This window comes from Manacus candei, unplaced genomic scaffold, assembly GCF_025592945.1.
Source record: "Manacus candei isolate 608988 ecotype Guabito, Panama unplaced genomic scaffold, ASM2559294v1 h1tg000028l, whole genome shotgun sequence".
In the NCBI taxonomy this organism is placed as follows: Eukaryota; Metazoa; Chordata; class Aves; order Passeriformes; family Pipridae; genus Manacus; species Manacus candei.
Window position 1 is genome coordinate 41,332,757 of NW_026138076.1, and position 16,779 is coordinate 41,349,535.

Below are 16,779 nucleotides of genomic sequence, written 5' to 3' on the forward strand. Positions count from 1 at the left end.
TCCTAGAAGCAAATTCTTTATTACAAGATCTTGTAAGCATTCCAGTACAGACTTATCTCCTCTGCTGTAGCTTTGAGTTGATGAAAATGAACAAATATTTTTAAAGAAAAAAGAAAAGGGAAAATGGACAGCTCTATAAAACGTAGTAGCACATGAAATTTGGACAATGATTACATCAAAGATAAACATCAAACCACAGGAATTACACACAGTCCTAAGGCAAACTATGCAATGAATGTATGCAATTGCACTTGAGTCTGTACAAAGTTATGACACACACCACTACCCAAGCACTCGGTGTCCTGGGTCCCGATGGATATCTCTGCATGCAGAGCAGCAGCTTCAGAACCAAGGAATACCCGGAGTGCTGCTGTACCATACATTCAGCTTGTTGGGTGAGTGACCAATGACCTAGCACTGCCCAACTGACTGTTGTTCAAGAAAAAAATCAAGTTTCACTGGTATCTCTTGTTTTGTGCTTCTCCCTTAGGTAGAAATCCCAGTGCCTTTGACCACAGCACATCCACCTGCCAAGACAGAAAATGTGGCCTGATACCCTGATCCTGTCGAAGTCAGCAGAAATCCTGTGGTGAGTCTAAACTCCTCATAATTTTTATTTCCCACAAGTATGTAAAAAGCAGTGATATTGATTTTGCTCCACACCCCAATTCTCAAGCACAAGCTGTGCTCCATCATTACTCTCCAGCCCTGAGCATTTTGGTCCAAAGGGACTGACTGCATTGAAGGCCCATATTAAATTAACTACTGGATCTCATCCCCATTTTAGTCTCTTGCACTGTGTTCAGCACCCAGAGAGACCAGATCTCCTAAATCAAGGCTCCAAATGACATTTTTGCGAGTTCCCTCTAAAGCACAAACCCCTCCTTTCCAGGTGGCAGCAACTAAGCTGGTTTCTGAACACCTGCTCTTTCTGTTCAACTGCTGTGTGAACACCACTCGTAGTTAATACTCCAGCAATGTGAGGTTCCCCCCTTGCCTTCCATATCCTTACAGTAAAAATGAGCACCCAGCTGGACAGCATTTTTTGCCTTTCTGCACCCACAACTCCCCCTCCTGCAGCGCCTGTACAGTGAGAGATTGCCCTGCTTCAGGGGGAGTGTTCAGGCAAAAGAATACTCTTATCAGATCCATTGGGCTTTGGAATCCATTCCCTAAAAGGCAGGGGAAAAGCAAACCCTTGTTATGGTCTGCTCAGTAGGTCACCCTTAATCTTTGATTCAGTCTGCAAAAAAAAATATTCTTTTTGTTGAAATATCAGATGCACGAGAAAGACAGTGAGCTACAGAGCAAACAGTTTCCATTTCTTTTCATTCAAAGTGTGAGATCCTGCAATACCCTGGAATAATAAACCTCTCTGACGGCAGCTGCTGTTGTGAGGACAATTTGCTCTTTGTCCTCAAGCTGAAAGGAGCTCTCTGCTGTGCAGGAGCATTTCGCTGGTCCCTGGAGTGTACAGCTGGTTGCTTGCAGAGCTGCTACAGGCAGCAGGAGGCTTAGTGACCAGATAGAAGAAAACCTAGAAGTGTGCACAGGGTCTGGCTGAGATGGAGCTCATTCCCCACAGCAGCCCCGTGATGCTGGGCTGGGCATTGGTACCTACAAGGGGGCTGGTGACACACCAGTGTTTTGGCTGCTGCAGAGCGATGCTCCCACAGCATCAGCACTGTCTGTCCAACGTTCCCCCCTCACTCTGCCCTGCAAAAAAAGTTAGGAGGAGGGGGAGGACAACAGCATTTGCTGTTCCATTTGTCTTCTAGAGCAACCACAGTGCACTTAAAGCCCTACATCCCAGGAAGTGGCCAGACACTAAGACTAAATCTTTATTTAATCCACTTTATTAAAATACCTTTGGTCTTGGCCAATGTGGGTTTTTTTCCTTTTTATTTCCTCCCCCCACCCTATCCTGCTGAGAAGGGGACTGATAGAGCAGCTTGGTGGGCTCCTGATGTCCAGACAAGGTCAACCCTCCATGGTCCTTTTTGGCACCGATGTGAGGCACGAGACAAGGGCAGCTTTGTTTCCAGTGTGCTACAGCTACAGCAGTTACTAAGTGGGGAGCTCCTGTGTGAGTCATGGAGCATGTTGGCTGCACTGCTTACCTCTTTATTTTGCTGAACTTGGGAACACATTAGTACAAACAATGGCTCTGGGCTTTGTCCCTGGCACTGATGGCCTTGCTGTTCCATGGGAGCTGTCTCATCTCCGTAAGAGGATGAGGGAATTCATCTCCCTCTCCCTACTTGGGACTGATGTGGATGACTGTGCAGGTTCCAGAGGTTCTTGTTCACGCCTACGTGAGCTGTAAACAGTACTAACCAACAGTGGTGGTGTGTTGTGGGTTGGTGGAATCCGATGTCATCTTGGTGTAAGAGAAGGGTTTGGGTGAGGCAATACTGAAATGCGCCCTGAGGCGGCATTCCCTGGGTGGCAGAGTGTGTGGAAGGATTTGGGCAGGTTCCTAAGACAGATATCACCTCCCATAGCCTGGGACTTTGCACCTGAATAGGCAAGCAACCCTGGAAAACTGATGTGTCACCTGATGGAAGGGGGCCTGGCCTTACCCCTGTGAAAACCAGCAGCCCCTCACCCTGTACTGGGGCCTGGCCCGTGCCTATGGAGACACAGTTCAGTGCTCTCAGGGGGCTGTGGTTGAGGCAGGACCCAAACAACAGGAGCAACTACAGGAATTGCCCCAGGAGTGCAAAAGAAACTGTGGTCAAGGAAAAAAGCAGGTCCATATCATCGATTAGGAAGGAAGGAGGAAGAAGGGGAAAGGTTTGATCAAGATGCCGGTCCTCTAACAAATAAATTGGAGGAAGGAGTGAGTGAATTCAGGCAAGAAGCAGAAACTACCCTGTTGCTGACCCCATTGGAGCTTTGAGACATGTGGGAAGATTACAGGACTCCAGGTGAGCAGATTGCTGCCTGGTTCATCCAATAGCTGGCTGGGATAACAGGACTGACAGTGAGCAACTGGAAAGTAAGGAAGCCCAACAGCTGGAATCCTTTCCTAGGAACTGGGGAATTGAGAGAGGAATTGGAAAAGAGGCAGCAATTTGCAGTCCCTGGAGATGGCTCTTCCCAAGTGTGAGGATGGTCTTGTGAACTCCCCTGCAGAGGGGACTGACAGAGATGAAGGCATCCATTACCTGAGAGAATCAGCAGTGCTGGGAGCCATCTACAGTGATCTGCAGGAAGATGAGGTCTCCAAAGATCCAGAGGATGTCCTGTGCACACAGGCCATGTGGAGGACAGCGATTCGTCCTGTCCCAGCATCGTAACAGCTTGGCAGCAATGTGCTGCCTGGGTATGGATACACCAGCTATGGAGACAGTGTCTTCTTTGGTCCAAAACTTTGAAGCTGATTTCTCTACCTCCTCATCCCTATGGGCCCCTTGGCTATCAGGGGTGCCCCAGTCCTCTCCTGCCCCAGGCACATGCTGCATGGTGCACCCTGGCTCTTCCCACGTGACCAGGGGAGCACGAGGAAGTGGGATGGTGGTGAGCTGGGAGCCCGTGTATGTGACCTGAGAGGGAACAGAGCTGTTAAGGGGCCACCCAAAATAATGGACTGGTAAAGACAGGAGGTGAGATAATGCCCAGGAGTCCTTCCCAATCTAAGTGTTTCTGTGATTGTACAAAAGCAGTAATAGCAACCACCAGTACATCTTTATCTAATCATCTATTTCACAGAATTTGCCTTATCCCTTTATAAAATTCAAAAGAAGTTATGGATGGACCCTCTTCTGAGAGGACAGCCACTTTATTAGGAAGAATAAAAGCCCCCAACTGCTTTTATTCTCTATGCAATCAGACAACCACACAGGGATAAAGCAAACAAAAAAAAAAAGCCCCAGAAATCTCCAGTGAGAAGGAAAGCTCTCACTTCATGTTACATCTGGGTCAATGTTTAGAAGCTGTTTTAGCTGCCAGGTCACTCCTCAGAGCACCTGCTCCTCATTTGCAGTGTTTTTCATTAGCAGTCTGCATTTAATACCACGTATTCAGCTTGGCAAGTACCCAGCACTGCTCATAAAAAAAATTAAATCTGTGTTTACTTGTCACGAACACCCCCAAGCCCTTGGTATCTCCTGTCTGGATAGATGGCTAGCTGCCCAAACTGAAAGGAGCAGCATTTAGAACAGGACAGTGTCTATGGAGCTTGTCCAAAGCCCTGCAGTGCCCCTCAAGTGGGTCCGACATTTGATACCAAAGCCACCTCCACAACAACTCCCTCTCCAGAGGCTGACTCCAACCCTTCCCTGTGCCTGGAGTAACTGCTGCTGGCTGTGGTTAACCCTTTGCTAGGAACTACCAGACTTGCTGTTTTAGCAGGACACTTTGGCAGGAGAAAGACTGTCAGGTGTTGCTGCTGCAGCACAAACCAGAGCAGCTCTCTGAACCTGTCAGGTGCAATGTCTCCTCAAGTGCTTGGGAGAGGCTGTGTTTTGCTATTTTTGGGTTGTAGGAATTTTCAAACTTGCTGCAGACTGAGAACCTGCTCTTGCTGGTACCACCTAAAAGTGCTGTCCCAGCCTCAGGTAAGCCAGGCTGAGCCCAGGATCAGCAACCATTCTGACCCCAGGCAAACACCAAACCACAGCCCTGGGGAAAATCTGAGGACATAGAAGGAATTATGATTGTACAACAGTGGACTGCTCATTACAGAGGCCTGGGCACTGTACAACAGAGATTTATACACACAGACTCACAAGCTCTCTGTGCTTATGAACTGAATATATACATTATACACACCATGTAACACACCAAGTGATGGGACAAAACCAGCACACTCCAAACACCGAGTACCTAATGATGTCAGTACAACATGGTGCTCTGCTGGGTGCTGCAAGGTCTTCAGCCAGAGGCAAGGAAAAATGTGTGGAATGACTGCCTATGTGACTAAGTAACCCTGGACTAAAAGGAAAGGGATAAAAGTAATGAAGATAAGTGCTTCAAACTGTAAAATGAAGATCAGGGCGGGTACCTCAGAAATTGTTTTTGCAAGGTGACTTAGTATCTTTTGCCTCTTTTGATTTTACAATTGTGCAGATGGAAACATCTGTAGAATGAGAAATACTGCAGCAAGCCTGAGAAAATACCAGTTTTTCTCTGCCCATATTTCATTGCAACAGGGTGACCCGGAGGCCACAGGAGCTGCACACCTGATGTGAAAAGAAGGAAGGAGGTGGTCTGAACAAGACAACAAGACATGCTGGGACATATCTTCACCTGCTGCCAACATGTCACCTGCAGTCCATGTCACAGCAGCGAAATGAGCTGGCTCAGAGCTCTGGTCCCCCCATGCCTCGCTGGACACAGACTCCCCCCAACAAGAGAAGTGGAAACACTTCCTTCAAGTATAAAACTATCTTGTAGTGTCTGAATATCTGACACCTCCTAGAAACAATACCCAAAACTTACAAAAATTACCTTAAGTTATGCTCTCTCCTTTCTCTAGCCTGCTTGGGACATTTTACATCTCCCTATATACCATAAAGAGACAAGGGAGATCACAGCTTACTCAGACAACTTCAGCAGAGGGCACAAAAATCTTCGTGTATTTATGAAGAAATAAACTGTCTTACACATCAAATCTTGAAGAGTAAACTCTTTGAAATTAGCTTATTTTCTTTATTTAAAAAAAAAAAGAAAAGAAATTCAAGTTGATGAGAGTCTCTGGGTATCAAAACTGTGCGTCTTTTTCCCTGCTGTGAAGCACTGACACAGCAAAAATAAGACAGGGCAGGGGACTGCTGCATGGTCCACAGAGACTGTACAGGCTTTGGACCCAATGGAGAAAGGTTCCCATCTGTCCAACAGCACGTGGCTCCAGCCTAATCTGTCTCCTTGGAGCTAGAGGATCACGGATAATGGCATAAAGCCCTGCAAAGCAGCACTGTCTCAGAAGTTGTACAGCTACACTGAATGCCACTGGCATCAGAACCTAAACACTTCTGAAACTTCTGCCTTATTTTTCACCCACTTCTCCTGAAGCACAGGGGAATTTTGGGTGGCTGCAGCAGAGGAAGACAACAAGCCCTCTTTCTGTCTACCCAACAACATTGTGCGTTTGTTCCCCCACGTATTAACGTACAAGGGAGCCAGCATGTGGCTCAGACTTAGAGCTGCCACGTCACTAAGGGTCCTGGGGAATACAGGTAGGTATGGAACAACTGTGCAACCCCTCCAGCCTCAGGTGAAAGCCCAGAGCCTCGTCTATGTGAACAAAGTGATGTGCGGAGCTGCTGGGACTACAATCCCAAATGGCTGCCTCAGTGCCAACTGGAATAAAGGCAGGCAGCAGAACAGAGTCAGCCGTAAGCAACAACGGGGCGTTACGCACCAAGGGAGCGTAACCTTCTAAACACTGGGAACAGAAGAGATGGACAAGACACTGAGTCAGCCTGTGAACAGATGGACATGTTCTCCTGTGTCCAGATGATGGCAGGGAAAGATGGCTGTGGCAGATCTTCAGGCCCACCTCCCGCTGGAAGCGAAGCTGCGGCTGAAGGAGAAGCTGACCTCGCCGTTCTTGTACTTGCCCCAAGCTCCAAAGGGCACTATGACAACCGTGCAGTTGTCTTCAGTGCCAAACTGCACTGCCTGAAAGGAGAAACACAGTGTCAGCCCTGATGCTCCACTCTGGTATGCTCCAGAATTTTCCACAGGATATGCCACCATCCAGAACCGTGGTGAGACGCTGGCCATTTCTGTCTTTGCCGATGACATATTCAGCACAGGAACAAGCTGCAGTTACAGTGGACTGTGAGCTAAGCAAGTTAATTGAACTGATGCCTGGCAAGGAGGTGGCGAGACCCAGGGTAAGGAAAAAAGTCCAATTCACTTGGATGTATGGTTGTATGCTTGGGGTTTTTTTAAACCAAAACAAACCAAAAAAACCCAACAAGCACGTGGTGCCCAGAGAAGCCCTGGCATTACCTGCTCAGTAACAACGTGGGCAGCTTCAGCAGGATCATGGCACTGGCTTATGGAGTCGCAGATCTCCTGGCTGTTCACTATGAAGTTAATCCCATCTGTGGTAAGGACCAGAAAGCTGTCGTGTGCGTGATGCAACTGCAATAAAGGCACACAGAATGCACAACAAAGGGGTGAGTGCTGCAAGGCAGATTAACTGCCTTCATGTTGTTACACTCTGTTGCAAAGCACTTTTTCCAGGGGTACTGCCTGCTCTCCTGCTTTCTGTGCAAGGACTAACTGGAACCCCAATTCTTGGCTAGCCAAAGGCCGCACCTTGAATCCTCAGGTACATCCATGGGTCACACAGACTGTGTTCCCTGTACTGGAGGAGAGTGTCTTAAGGTGCTTCCAGTTCTAGGAAGCCAAAAGACCAGATCTATTACAAAAGACCAGATACATTATCCAGTAAGCAAAATTCTTTCTGAAAGCCAGGATTTCAAGGGAGACATCATAGCACTGCAGTCACCTCCCTAAACCCCTCAGGCCTAGTGGGTGGCATTTTTATTAGGGCCAGTTGAATGTAAGTTCCCGGGGCCCTGGGAGGTGCATTGGAAAAAAGTAATAAACAGAATGTGAGCTGAAAGGAGAGCCTTCCTGCCAAAGTGAAGGCAACTGTGCTGAATACCTTCTGGGTGGTTAATTTGTATTCCACACAACTACAGAGCTATGGTAAAATGCGTCCAGCTGCCCTTTCCTCCTCCCTCTTTCCTCTTAACTGTGCAAACCTTTACCTATTCTACTTTTTTTGATGGTGGCCCATCCATATCCCACCTGGTTCTCAGTGATGGTTCTATACCAGCGTTCACCTCAAAGTTATTCATTTGACCACAAGACCCAAACAGACTAATTATTTCAGTAATAGATATTATATGTTATCTTTCTTCCCTTATCCTGTATTTTTCTGTGAGAAATGGGTTTTAGAAGTTGATCTGGTTGAATCTAGTACCAGATTCTTTTCTGTCCTTTTAGTGTTAATCTGAAACAACTTAATTAGAATTGCTCTCTGGTTACTTTAGTAGAAAACAACGTGGCCATCAGGCTTCACCTGGGCTCATGTCGTGTGGGTGCTGCCACCTGCATCAAATACCTATGATGCCCCTTAGTCCGAATGTTGCTGTCCCTGCTAACCAGACCTTCTTTTACCTGGACCCTTTTTGTTTCTGGCTGGGCTATCACACCACTGTTTTTAAGATCCAAATCTCCTATGCTCCGCGTCATTGCAAGTCTGCCATTCACGTGAGGTCGTCCCAGACTGTTCCAGGAAACGAAGCCACCGCACTTCTTAATCCTGTCCAGAGGCACAAAAGGAGAAGTGAACACGAGTTAGTGCTTCACACCATTACCCCCCTCTCTATCACAATTTCTGTCCCTAGCTACAATGGGGAATGAGGTATGGGGCGTCTAAGCTGGGAGACTGAGGGTTGGCTTTAGCTGTTAGAAGGTTCCATGGAAGGGATGTGTCTTGGTGGGATGAGTCCTGACCTGGGAATCACAGTGCATTTCTTCAGGTCTTGGTTCTAACTTGGCAGTCTTGGACAAGTCTGAACAACGTAGTCATGGCTCTGTACTGAATCTTAGTTATGCTGATCTTACTGCTGATGGAGGGCTTTCCACATCCACAGTCCTCTAAATGGAACCCAATGAGTTAACTGGAGCTGTGCTGTTTACTGCCAGCTCAGAGGTGGCCTCAGAGCACTATGTTCAACTCTCTACTTTCTTCTGGCCCAACCCAGCAGCAGAACACAAGCTCATCCTGACTGGAGGCTGTGCTCTGGGAAGCCCCATCATCAGCCAGCAGGTACCTTTCCTTCTCCTCCTTTCTTTCTGGAGTATGGTCAATGGTGAGTTTCATGGCCTTTCCCTTTCGGCACAGCAGAGCACGACTGTCTCCCACACTTGCCACCACCAGCTCAATGCCATCCCGGAGCAGAGCCACTGTTGCAGTGGTCCCAGAGTTCAGCAGAGTTGCTATAAATGTCAGATGAAAGAGAAGTTTTAGCACTGCCTCAAAGCGTGGAACTGTTTACAGCAGAAACAGTTTCAACTGGTAAAATGAAGACAACATGTGCTCTACATAACCAGTAAGTAATTGCTTCTAAGTTTAAACTAAATCTACACATTAAACAACAAAAAAAGAGCAAACATGCATGCATGTAGGACTGGGGAAAGAGAGAGGAAGTGGAAGAGATAAGTATTTCTGTGCACCAACATGGTTCCATGCAAACAGGGCAAGTGGAATAAAAGCACTGCAAGTTACATGGGCACCCTTTCAGCCTGTAGCAAACAGTTTTTTGTCCCACTAGCTCAGCTCGAGTTACATTGATATTGTCCTTATCCCTGGCCACAGTGACTGCACAGGTGATGGCTCTTCCCTTCTGTTAAGTGGTGAAGCAGGCGATTGAGTAATAGTAATTGTAGCTCCATGTAGGTCACCAGAGGAAAAGCAATAGATCCCTCCTTTCCCACTCTGTGGCACCCTCCCATTGCTGTCAGAGCTGTTACACTCCCTCTCTGCTTCTCCCAGCCTTGCCAAGGGAAGAAGGGTTCAGCCAACAGGCCACAGATCTTTTTCAGGGGGGAAATGCTACTCCCTTCAGATCCTGCCAATTTGCTGGAGGTGAAAAGGTGAAGCTGGATTCTGGAATTCTGCCTTGCCTCGTGCCTGCAAACTGATGCAGTCAGGTGGCAGTGGCTGCCCAGACAACCTGCCCCAGGGCACTGCTGGGATCATTTACAAGGGTGTAGACTGACTGCCTAGAGGGCAAAACAGAGCCCTGGGTGCTGTGCTCCTTCTCCTACAGTGAGCTGAGCTGGCTGACTGCACTCAGGGACCTTGGATTAACTTGGCAAGTAAATTTAAGGGCTTTTCATTTAGATTTCTACAATGCTCAGGAATAAATAGAAGTGCTCGAAAAGAAGAAATGTGAGTCTGCATATTTTAGAAAAGATCTGTAGTTTTATCTGCAGTGAAGAAAAAGCTTTCCTTTTTTTCTTTGCTTTTTTGAAAGGAGTAGTCCCATTTTACAGTTAGTACCTTCCCTTCCTGCAAATTCTGCAAAGGTAACCCAGCGAGAGTTGCCTGGAAAACAGCTACTCCTGCTGACTTGAGCTATTACAGTAAAATGTCTGGGCAGGACAAGCTATTTGCATTCACAGCCAAATCCCCTTGAAAGGCCCTCTGTGGGTCACCTGCATTCTGGGCTTTTCCAGTTGTTCCAGTTTTTCAAAGCAAGCCAATTCGAGGTGAGTTTTGGGCTTACTTAGGAATGTAAATCCCCAGTTATATTCCTGTTTTCATGTCACTAACAGTTAAATATCTTTCTATCACTGCTTCTGCAGAGCTCAGCTACAACTATCTGGCCCTGCAGGCCTGACTCCAGGGAATGGAGACAGATCTGAGACAGGACTGCATGTTTGATCCCAAGGAATGCCAGCCAGCCCCATCTCTAACCAGCTGCCAGCAAACAGCAACAGGAATGCAACTGCTCTGGGGTCTTGACAACCTCTTTTCCCAACCCTATGAGGCCTCGACACCCTGTAAGTAAAACAGAGCTGGGAGTAAACTGAAGTGCACAAAGCCCTGAAAGGTGCATTGAGCCTTGTTGTGCAGTGAAACCAGCACGTTGATGGATCAAAAGGAAAAACACCCTCACAAAACAGTGTTAACTAAGCTTGTGTTATTATTTAAAACAGGTATTATTACTGCAGCAAGGACTTGGTTTAGCTGTACACTGAACCAGCACGTCCATCATGAACATTGGCCAAGTCAAACCGTGGACTATGTCACGGCTGCCATGCAGGCTGTGATATTCTAAACTAGGTGCCGGCAGCTTTGGACTGCTCAGGCAAACACTGACATCTTGTTTCTAATTTGAAGCAAGGACTAGTCTGGTGCAGCCTCACTTTGAGGCACACTACGAAAGTGAGATGCTAACAAGTACCAGTGTGATTAGGAATTTAAGTGGAGCCAGTAAAATACCTGTTTTAGGCAACAGTTAAAAGAAGTGAAATAAAGAACCTACATAAAACTACCTTCTTTTTTTTTTACAGAAAATACATTTTACTTAGACATTAAAATTAATGCAGAATTGCTGCTACTTTCCCATTTCATTCTGTGGTTTTGGGACTATGCTGAGAAACACAAGATATTTCTGTAAAAGTTAAGATCCGTAGCCTTTAATTCATAGAAGACTGAGAACATTTGGGTGAATCTGCACCTTTTGAGTGCAAACACCCAAAGAAAAGAGCTGCTATCACAAAATCAAGCGATGGTATTAAAGAACAAGTCAAGATATTTTCCAGAATTGTAGTAATAATGGACATAGTGACTTGATAGTTTATTAGTTAAATAGCACTTCTAGAAAAAACACAAATGCTGCTCATGATCTCTTCTTGGAACCAGTTCATGATCTGGGTAGGGATGCAAGAACATGGATGCAGCATTATGTGATTTCTAGCACAACTCCAACCCACAGGAATGATGATGGGAAAACATTTCTAATGCTTTACGACAACTGCTGCTAGTTTATTTAACAATACAAAATACGTTGCATCAGCATATGTATTGGCTTTTAACAATTAAAGATTTTATTTTGTTTTCATAACAATATCACTATAAAACTAAGATCTTTCAATAGGTTCTTAACACTCACTGGACAACTTTTACTGCAAGTCATCTCAACTAATGTGACAAAGAGGATGTGGGAACCTTCCAGTAGTCCAGGAGCTGGACTCCTTCACCTGGGACAAAATTAAGCAGATCTCTCTTTCCACTGAAGCCCAGCACATGTCCAGGGCCTCCAGTTCTAGAGCTGCTGACCAGGTACAGTGTCTGCCACAAATAACACGCACACAGAGGCAAATAGGAAATTCACCCAGGGACTTTGTTCAAACAGAATAAACCTGCAACACTGGAGATGAAAGAGTAAGGGCTGCAGAACAGGGGAAGTATCACTCTCAGGTTTGCCTGCACTGCCTGTGCAGGTCAGATGGGAAGCACTTCAGGCTTGCATGTGCACCTCTGGCCACAGATAAATCAGCCTCGGTGTTTCTGGGGAATTGCCACTGTTCTCACCCTCTTTCTATAACTGTGTGACAAAACCACCTTAAATTCAACCAAAATAAAATCTACATTTTTTTCCCCCTGTGGAGATAAATAATCAACCAACAAATTAACCAAAGAATTTTATCAATGCTAGAGGGCCAGCTGCCTCATATATGGCAAGAGTGGCCACTTTGAAGAACATCTTTAGTATAGAATATGGCCAAATCTGTTTGCTCAATTTATTTATATATATATATATATAACACCAAAATGGGGAGTCCAAACCAGTGCCAACCAACTGAAATGGGGTCATCTTAAAGGCACTGAATTGTGAATTGTTCTGACCCATGGGAAATATGCAAAATTAACACCCCTTTAATATTGTAATTAGTAGCTTCTAACTTGATTAGGTTATAATCAGGGTCCTTGGATTAAAAGGCTTCCTTTGCAATGTTGATGGATTTAGGAGATACTTAAGTACAGTTTCTGCAGCTCTCTCTTTTCCTCAGTGTTGCAGGTTAACATATGTAAAGAAATAAAAAATCATTTTTTGAATGGCAACTTGAAAAAAAACAACGAACCCAAACCCCACTACTTTTAAAATTTAATTATTTTTAAATAACTTTTGCTGTTTGCTCAGCATAAAAATGTTCAAGAGGTGCCTTTCAAACATCGATACACCAGTTAATACCTGGCTATGTTTTAATGAGATGGCTATTCCAGAAGTGAGTGGTCACTGTGGTTAGAGCTGGATGCACTGACCGTGGAGGTCGATGGACAGACCACCTGTAGTTTTCTCTGAGCAGTGGCTACAGTGAACAGGATCAGTAACAATACCTTGTGTGACTGCACTGAGCCAGGAGAGGGTTTATCTTACATTTCTCCAGGGAAATGCTCCAATTCCCTCAAGCACACAATTCACATTCTTATTGCAGTCCTTGCTGAGTAAAGCTATTCAGCCTTTACATTTCAGTTTTTATGGCTGGTCAAAAATATCCAAAAATTCTGCCCATCTGAGGCAGTTATCCCATGGATAATGACATTGGTTGGATGTGAGCTTCCTTTGCTGTGCCCTATACCTAAGTTTAGCTGTGACTTGAAAGTGACTGGATATATTTAAATGCGTGGAAGGGAATGAAAATGCATTTTTGAAGAGATACCAAACACCAAGCTCCAGGGCTCAGGCGTATCTCCAAGCTGTTAATGATTAGACAGGATTTAGGCAGAGGACAGATTATTCCAGACATGCCTACAGCAAGTTTCTTATGCTTTTGTGTGAAGCAACAGGTACAGATCACTGTCAGAGTGACAGTCTCCAGCAGGCCAGCACAACCCTCCAACAGCACTAGTGAACTGCATGCCAAACACAGTAGCAGTACCTTTTTTTTTTTTATTATTGAAAGCTTGCAGTAACTATTAGGCTATGTATTTTCCATCTGTAATTTCCAATATTTTATAATTGTAAAGTGACCTACAAAGGGCCATGCTCTTGAAGACATAGCTAGGGGCTCCAACAAGGCACATCTCTAGTTCTGTTAAATTTGTGCCATTATGTAAGGTTTTTACTCCTTAAATAGAAAATACAAACAATGCCTTAAACACGCAATCTTGGCTACAGGGATTTGTCCCAGGACTTAGGTTCCTTCAAACACCCAGGTACACACCCAGGTCAAATTCGGCTGTGTGTTAGCAAAGTCCTGGACACCCTCAACATGCACTGGTTTTTTTTGTTTTTTTTTTTTCAGACACAGTGAAAGGAACGAGCCCTGGAAGGGCCATTTACTGGAACAAGACTAAGCTATCATTCCCCACTTCATCAGCTGTGGCCAGGTTTCTAAAGGAGGTCAGTCTTGGGGAGCATCCACCGTATCCCAGACACACCATTACACAACCAGCCACCATCTTCAAGATATTCTAGCAACTGTCTGGACTGTCACATCTAGAATAGCCACAATTAATCAGACATTTTGCTGGCAAACTGAATCAGTTTGGAATTAGGCTTCTAACAGACACATGCCAAGCACTGAAATTTTATGTAACTTTCAAAACATGAGCAACAACACAAAGCAGTCAAAATATGGTATTGAATTATTTTAGCAACAGATATGCAACAAGTTTAATCCGTTCATAAATCCGTACCCTGTTACTCCATTCTTTGCCTTAGAGCTTGATTTTCAGCCAAGAGCACTGGGCACTTAGATCCTACAGGCTCCTTCAAGAGCTTGCAGGTGCTCAGCCTACCTGAGAAACACTGAGTGCCTTCCAGAGTGTGGCCCTTGTGGATGTCTGACAACACTTTTACCTTCTATTTTGCTCGACCTCAAGCTTTTTTAATTAAGAGGTCTTGTCCAGTATCCTGATAACCATTGCATAAGTTTGCTGGCATTAGGCAGCACCAGTTAGTTAAATGATATGAAAAAAAATCCTACAAGCAGTTCTAAAATGCTCAGCTTGCTGCACAACTTGTCTATGAAATATTGCTCTAATCCAGTTCTGTAAGTCTCAGGTACAAAATATTCTAATTGGAAACCATTTTCAGAATAACAGAATAGTATATCAAACACAGTTCTTCACAGTATATCAAAAACAATCCTTCTCCTCAAGGAGCCACTCTGACACTTAACAGAGGTTACTGCAATGAGCCGAACCAAGAGCTGTCCTACTCACAGGGGGGCAGGGAGGGGGATGAATAGATCTTCATGTTAATGAAAATCTGAGGTTCTGATCCAGGAAAGCACATAAAGTAGCATTCAAATGCTGTCTTGGATTTGGGCTTTTAAGAAAACATACTTGCAAGGAGGCTCTAGGATAAAAAGCACGTCTGCTCTACTGATGAGTCTCTCATGAGCTCAGTTAAAACTCACCCCATAGGTCAAAAATGACTCTTGACTTTTTTACCACTGAAATACAATGGGAAAACGAAATGTATAGATTTAATACCTTTAAGGGCTGCATTTCAGGACTGAAGAACTTTTTCCTGATACCTTAGCCTGTACCAAGGAAGAGGAAAGGTATGTATCCCTCACAGTGCTGCAACAATCAGGCTACCTGTCCTGCCAGGAAATAATTTGAGTCTACCTAGATTCATCTAGCAGTTAAAGTGCAGGAAACCATTCCATTACTTGATTGTAGTCATTCCCTGCTTAAGAAAAGCAGCTTGAGAATACAGTATCACTTCAGTCCCTAGAGGGCTTGTTGGTTTCCAGTCTTTCTTGGAGAGAAGACTTCTACAGTTTCCATTCTGGAACAACCTCAGTCATTTTTCCAGAGCCTGTACCAGCACTGGGACAGGTTGGGGTGGGGAAGGTGGGTTTGGTGGTTGGGGTCTTTTCATTGTTGTGGTTTGTTGGTGTTTTTTTTTTTAATTGGCCTTTTGTTTCTTGGGGTTTTTTTAAGATTGGCTAAACTGACTCTCAAAATTTTACTTATGGCCAAGAAAACTCCTGTGACAGAACTGGGACAGGCACCTCTATCTCCCTTCCCAAGTTACTCTCTATAAGCTCCAGTTGCTGGAACTGGAACTTCAGATGTACTTAGTCTCTAGACATGTACACAAGAACTTCTTTAACAGCCAGGATTATGGAGTTTAAAAGGGCTGGTGCCAGCTTTACCACAGCCTTACCACAGCCAAACTTGTTTTCCTCTTCACTGCTTTTTTCCCTTTCACACTCAGCTACTCCTGTGATTCTGTTTATGCAGAAGCAGTATCTATTGCATTAATTGTGGCTTATGTTCCTCCTCAGGTGCAGCAGCCAAGTTAGAAAGGGAACTTTGACACTGCTGCTTTTAAACCATAGGAATAACAGCTTCAAAACAAACAAACAAACATATAAAAACACCACTTCTCCCACACACAAAAAAACAAACAAAACCAACCCCCCCTCCACGTTTCTTGCACAATAAAATTATGGTCCTTGCAAATCTAAATTGCTCTTTGCTACCTTGACAAACACTGTCCTTGACAGAATCACATTAAGAGAAATTCACTAATGATTATGCTAACATTCAGATTTGTAACTCCCACAGTAAATTTGATTGAGACTTTGGGTAGCTATTTCATTTTAAGGAGGTAAACCACAATTGTTTCATTTGCAGTTAAGTGATCAGAACTAGATCCTGTGTTAAGTAAAGCTGTTTTCAAGCACTTTTCTGGACATTTTACTGCAATACTACTGAGCAAATAAGACATACGTTATTGTCCGCACCCATATGAGTAGAATATCTTTTTACCTACCATCAGCAGAGAGATTAGCATGCCTTTCATAGGCTTTGTTTATTTCTAGAAAAGCTTTGCTCAAAACATTCTCCAAGTTCTCCTCCTCAGCAAGAAATTCCCTGGAAACAAACAAGCAAACAAAAAAACTAAACTTCTCTCCAAGAAATACACATCTTGATCAATCTGCTTCATACTCCTATCTCCTCCTTGCACACATTGAATAGTGCTGCATTTCAGTGAAAAGGTAACATGGTTTTACTAATGACCTGCACTGGAAGCATAATCTTGTAATTCTGGAAATATGTAAGTTTCTCTTCCAACATCCAGGGATGGGATAGAGAGAAAAGAGTGTAAGCAAACTGCAGGTCAGCAATCACAGTGACCTCATGTGAAAACAGTCAATTCACACTCTCCCTGTGTTCCCAGTCATTTCCTGGATGGGGAGTACAATTGTATTTTTCTCTTGTCTTTGTGGGCTTGCTCCATAGGGCAGGCACCACACAGAATAAGTAGTTCA

At 44.7% G+C, this 16,779-nt stretch overlaps 1 protein-coding gene across 2 annotated transcripts in view; it reads right to left on the minus strand.

Annotated features, from left to right (window-relative positions):
* PPM1K (protein phosphatase, Mg2+/Mn2+ dependent 1K) overlaps positions 1 to 16,779 on the minus strand; it is a 21,098-nt gene continuing 4,319 nt past the window's right edge. For both annotated transcript variants that reach the window (XM_051790980.1, XM_051790979.1), the window contains exons 3-7: positions 16,281 to 16,381; positions 8,805 to 8,970; positions 8,146 to 8,290; positions 6,964 to 7,098; positions 1 to 6,627 (exon numbers count right to left, since the gene is read on the minus strand). In XM_051790980.1, the coding sequence (XP_051646940.1) occupies positions 6,496 to 6,627; positions 6,964 to 7,098; positions 8,146 to 8,290; positions 8,805 to 8,970; positions 16,281 to 16,381 (679 nt within the window). In that variant the 3' untranslated portion in view covers positions 1 to 6,495. The remainder of the gene's footprint in view (positions 6,628 to 6,963; positions 7,099 to 8,145; positions 8,291 to 8,804; positions 8,971 to 16,280; positions 16,382 to 16,779) is intronic.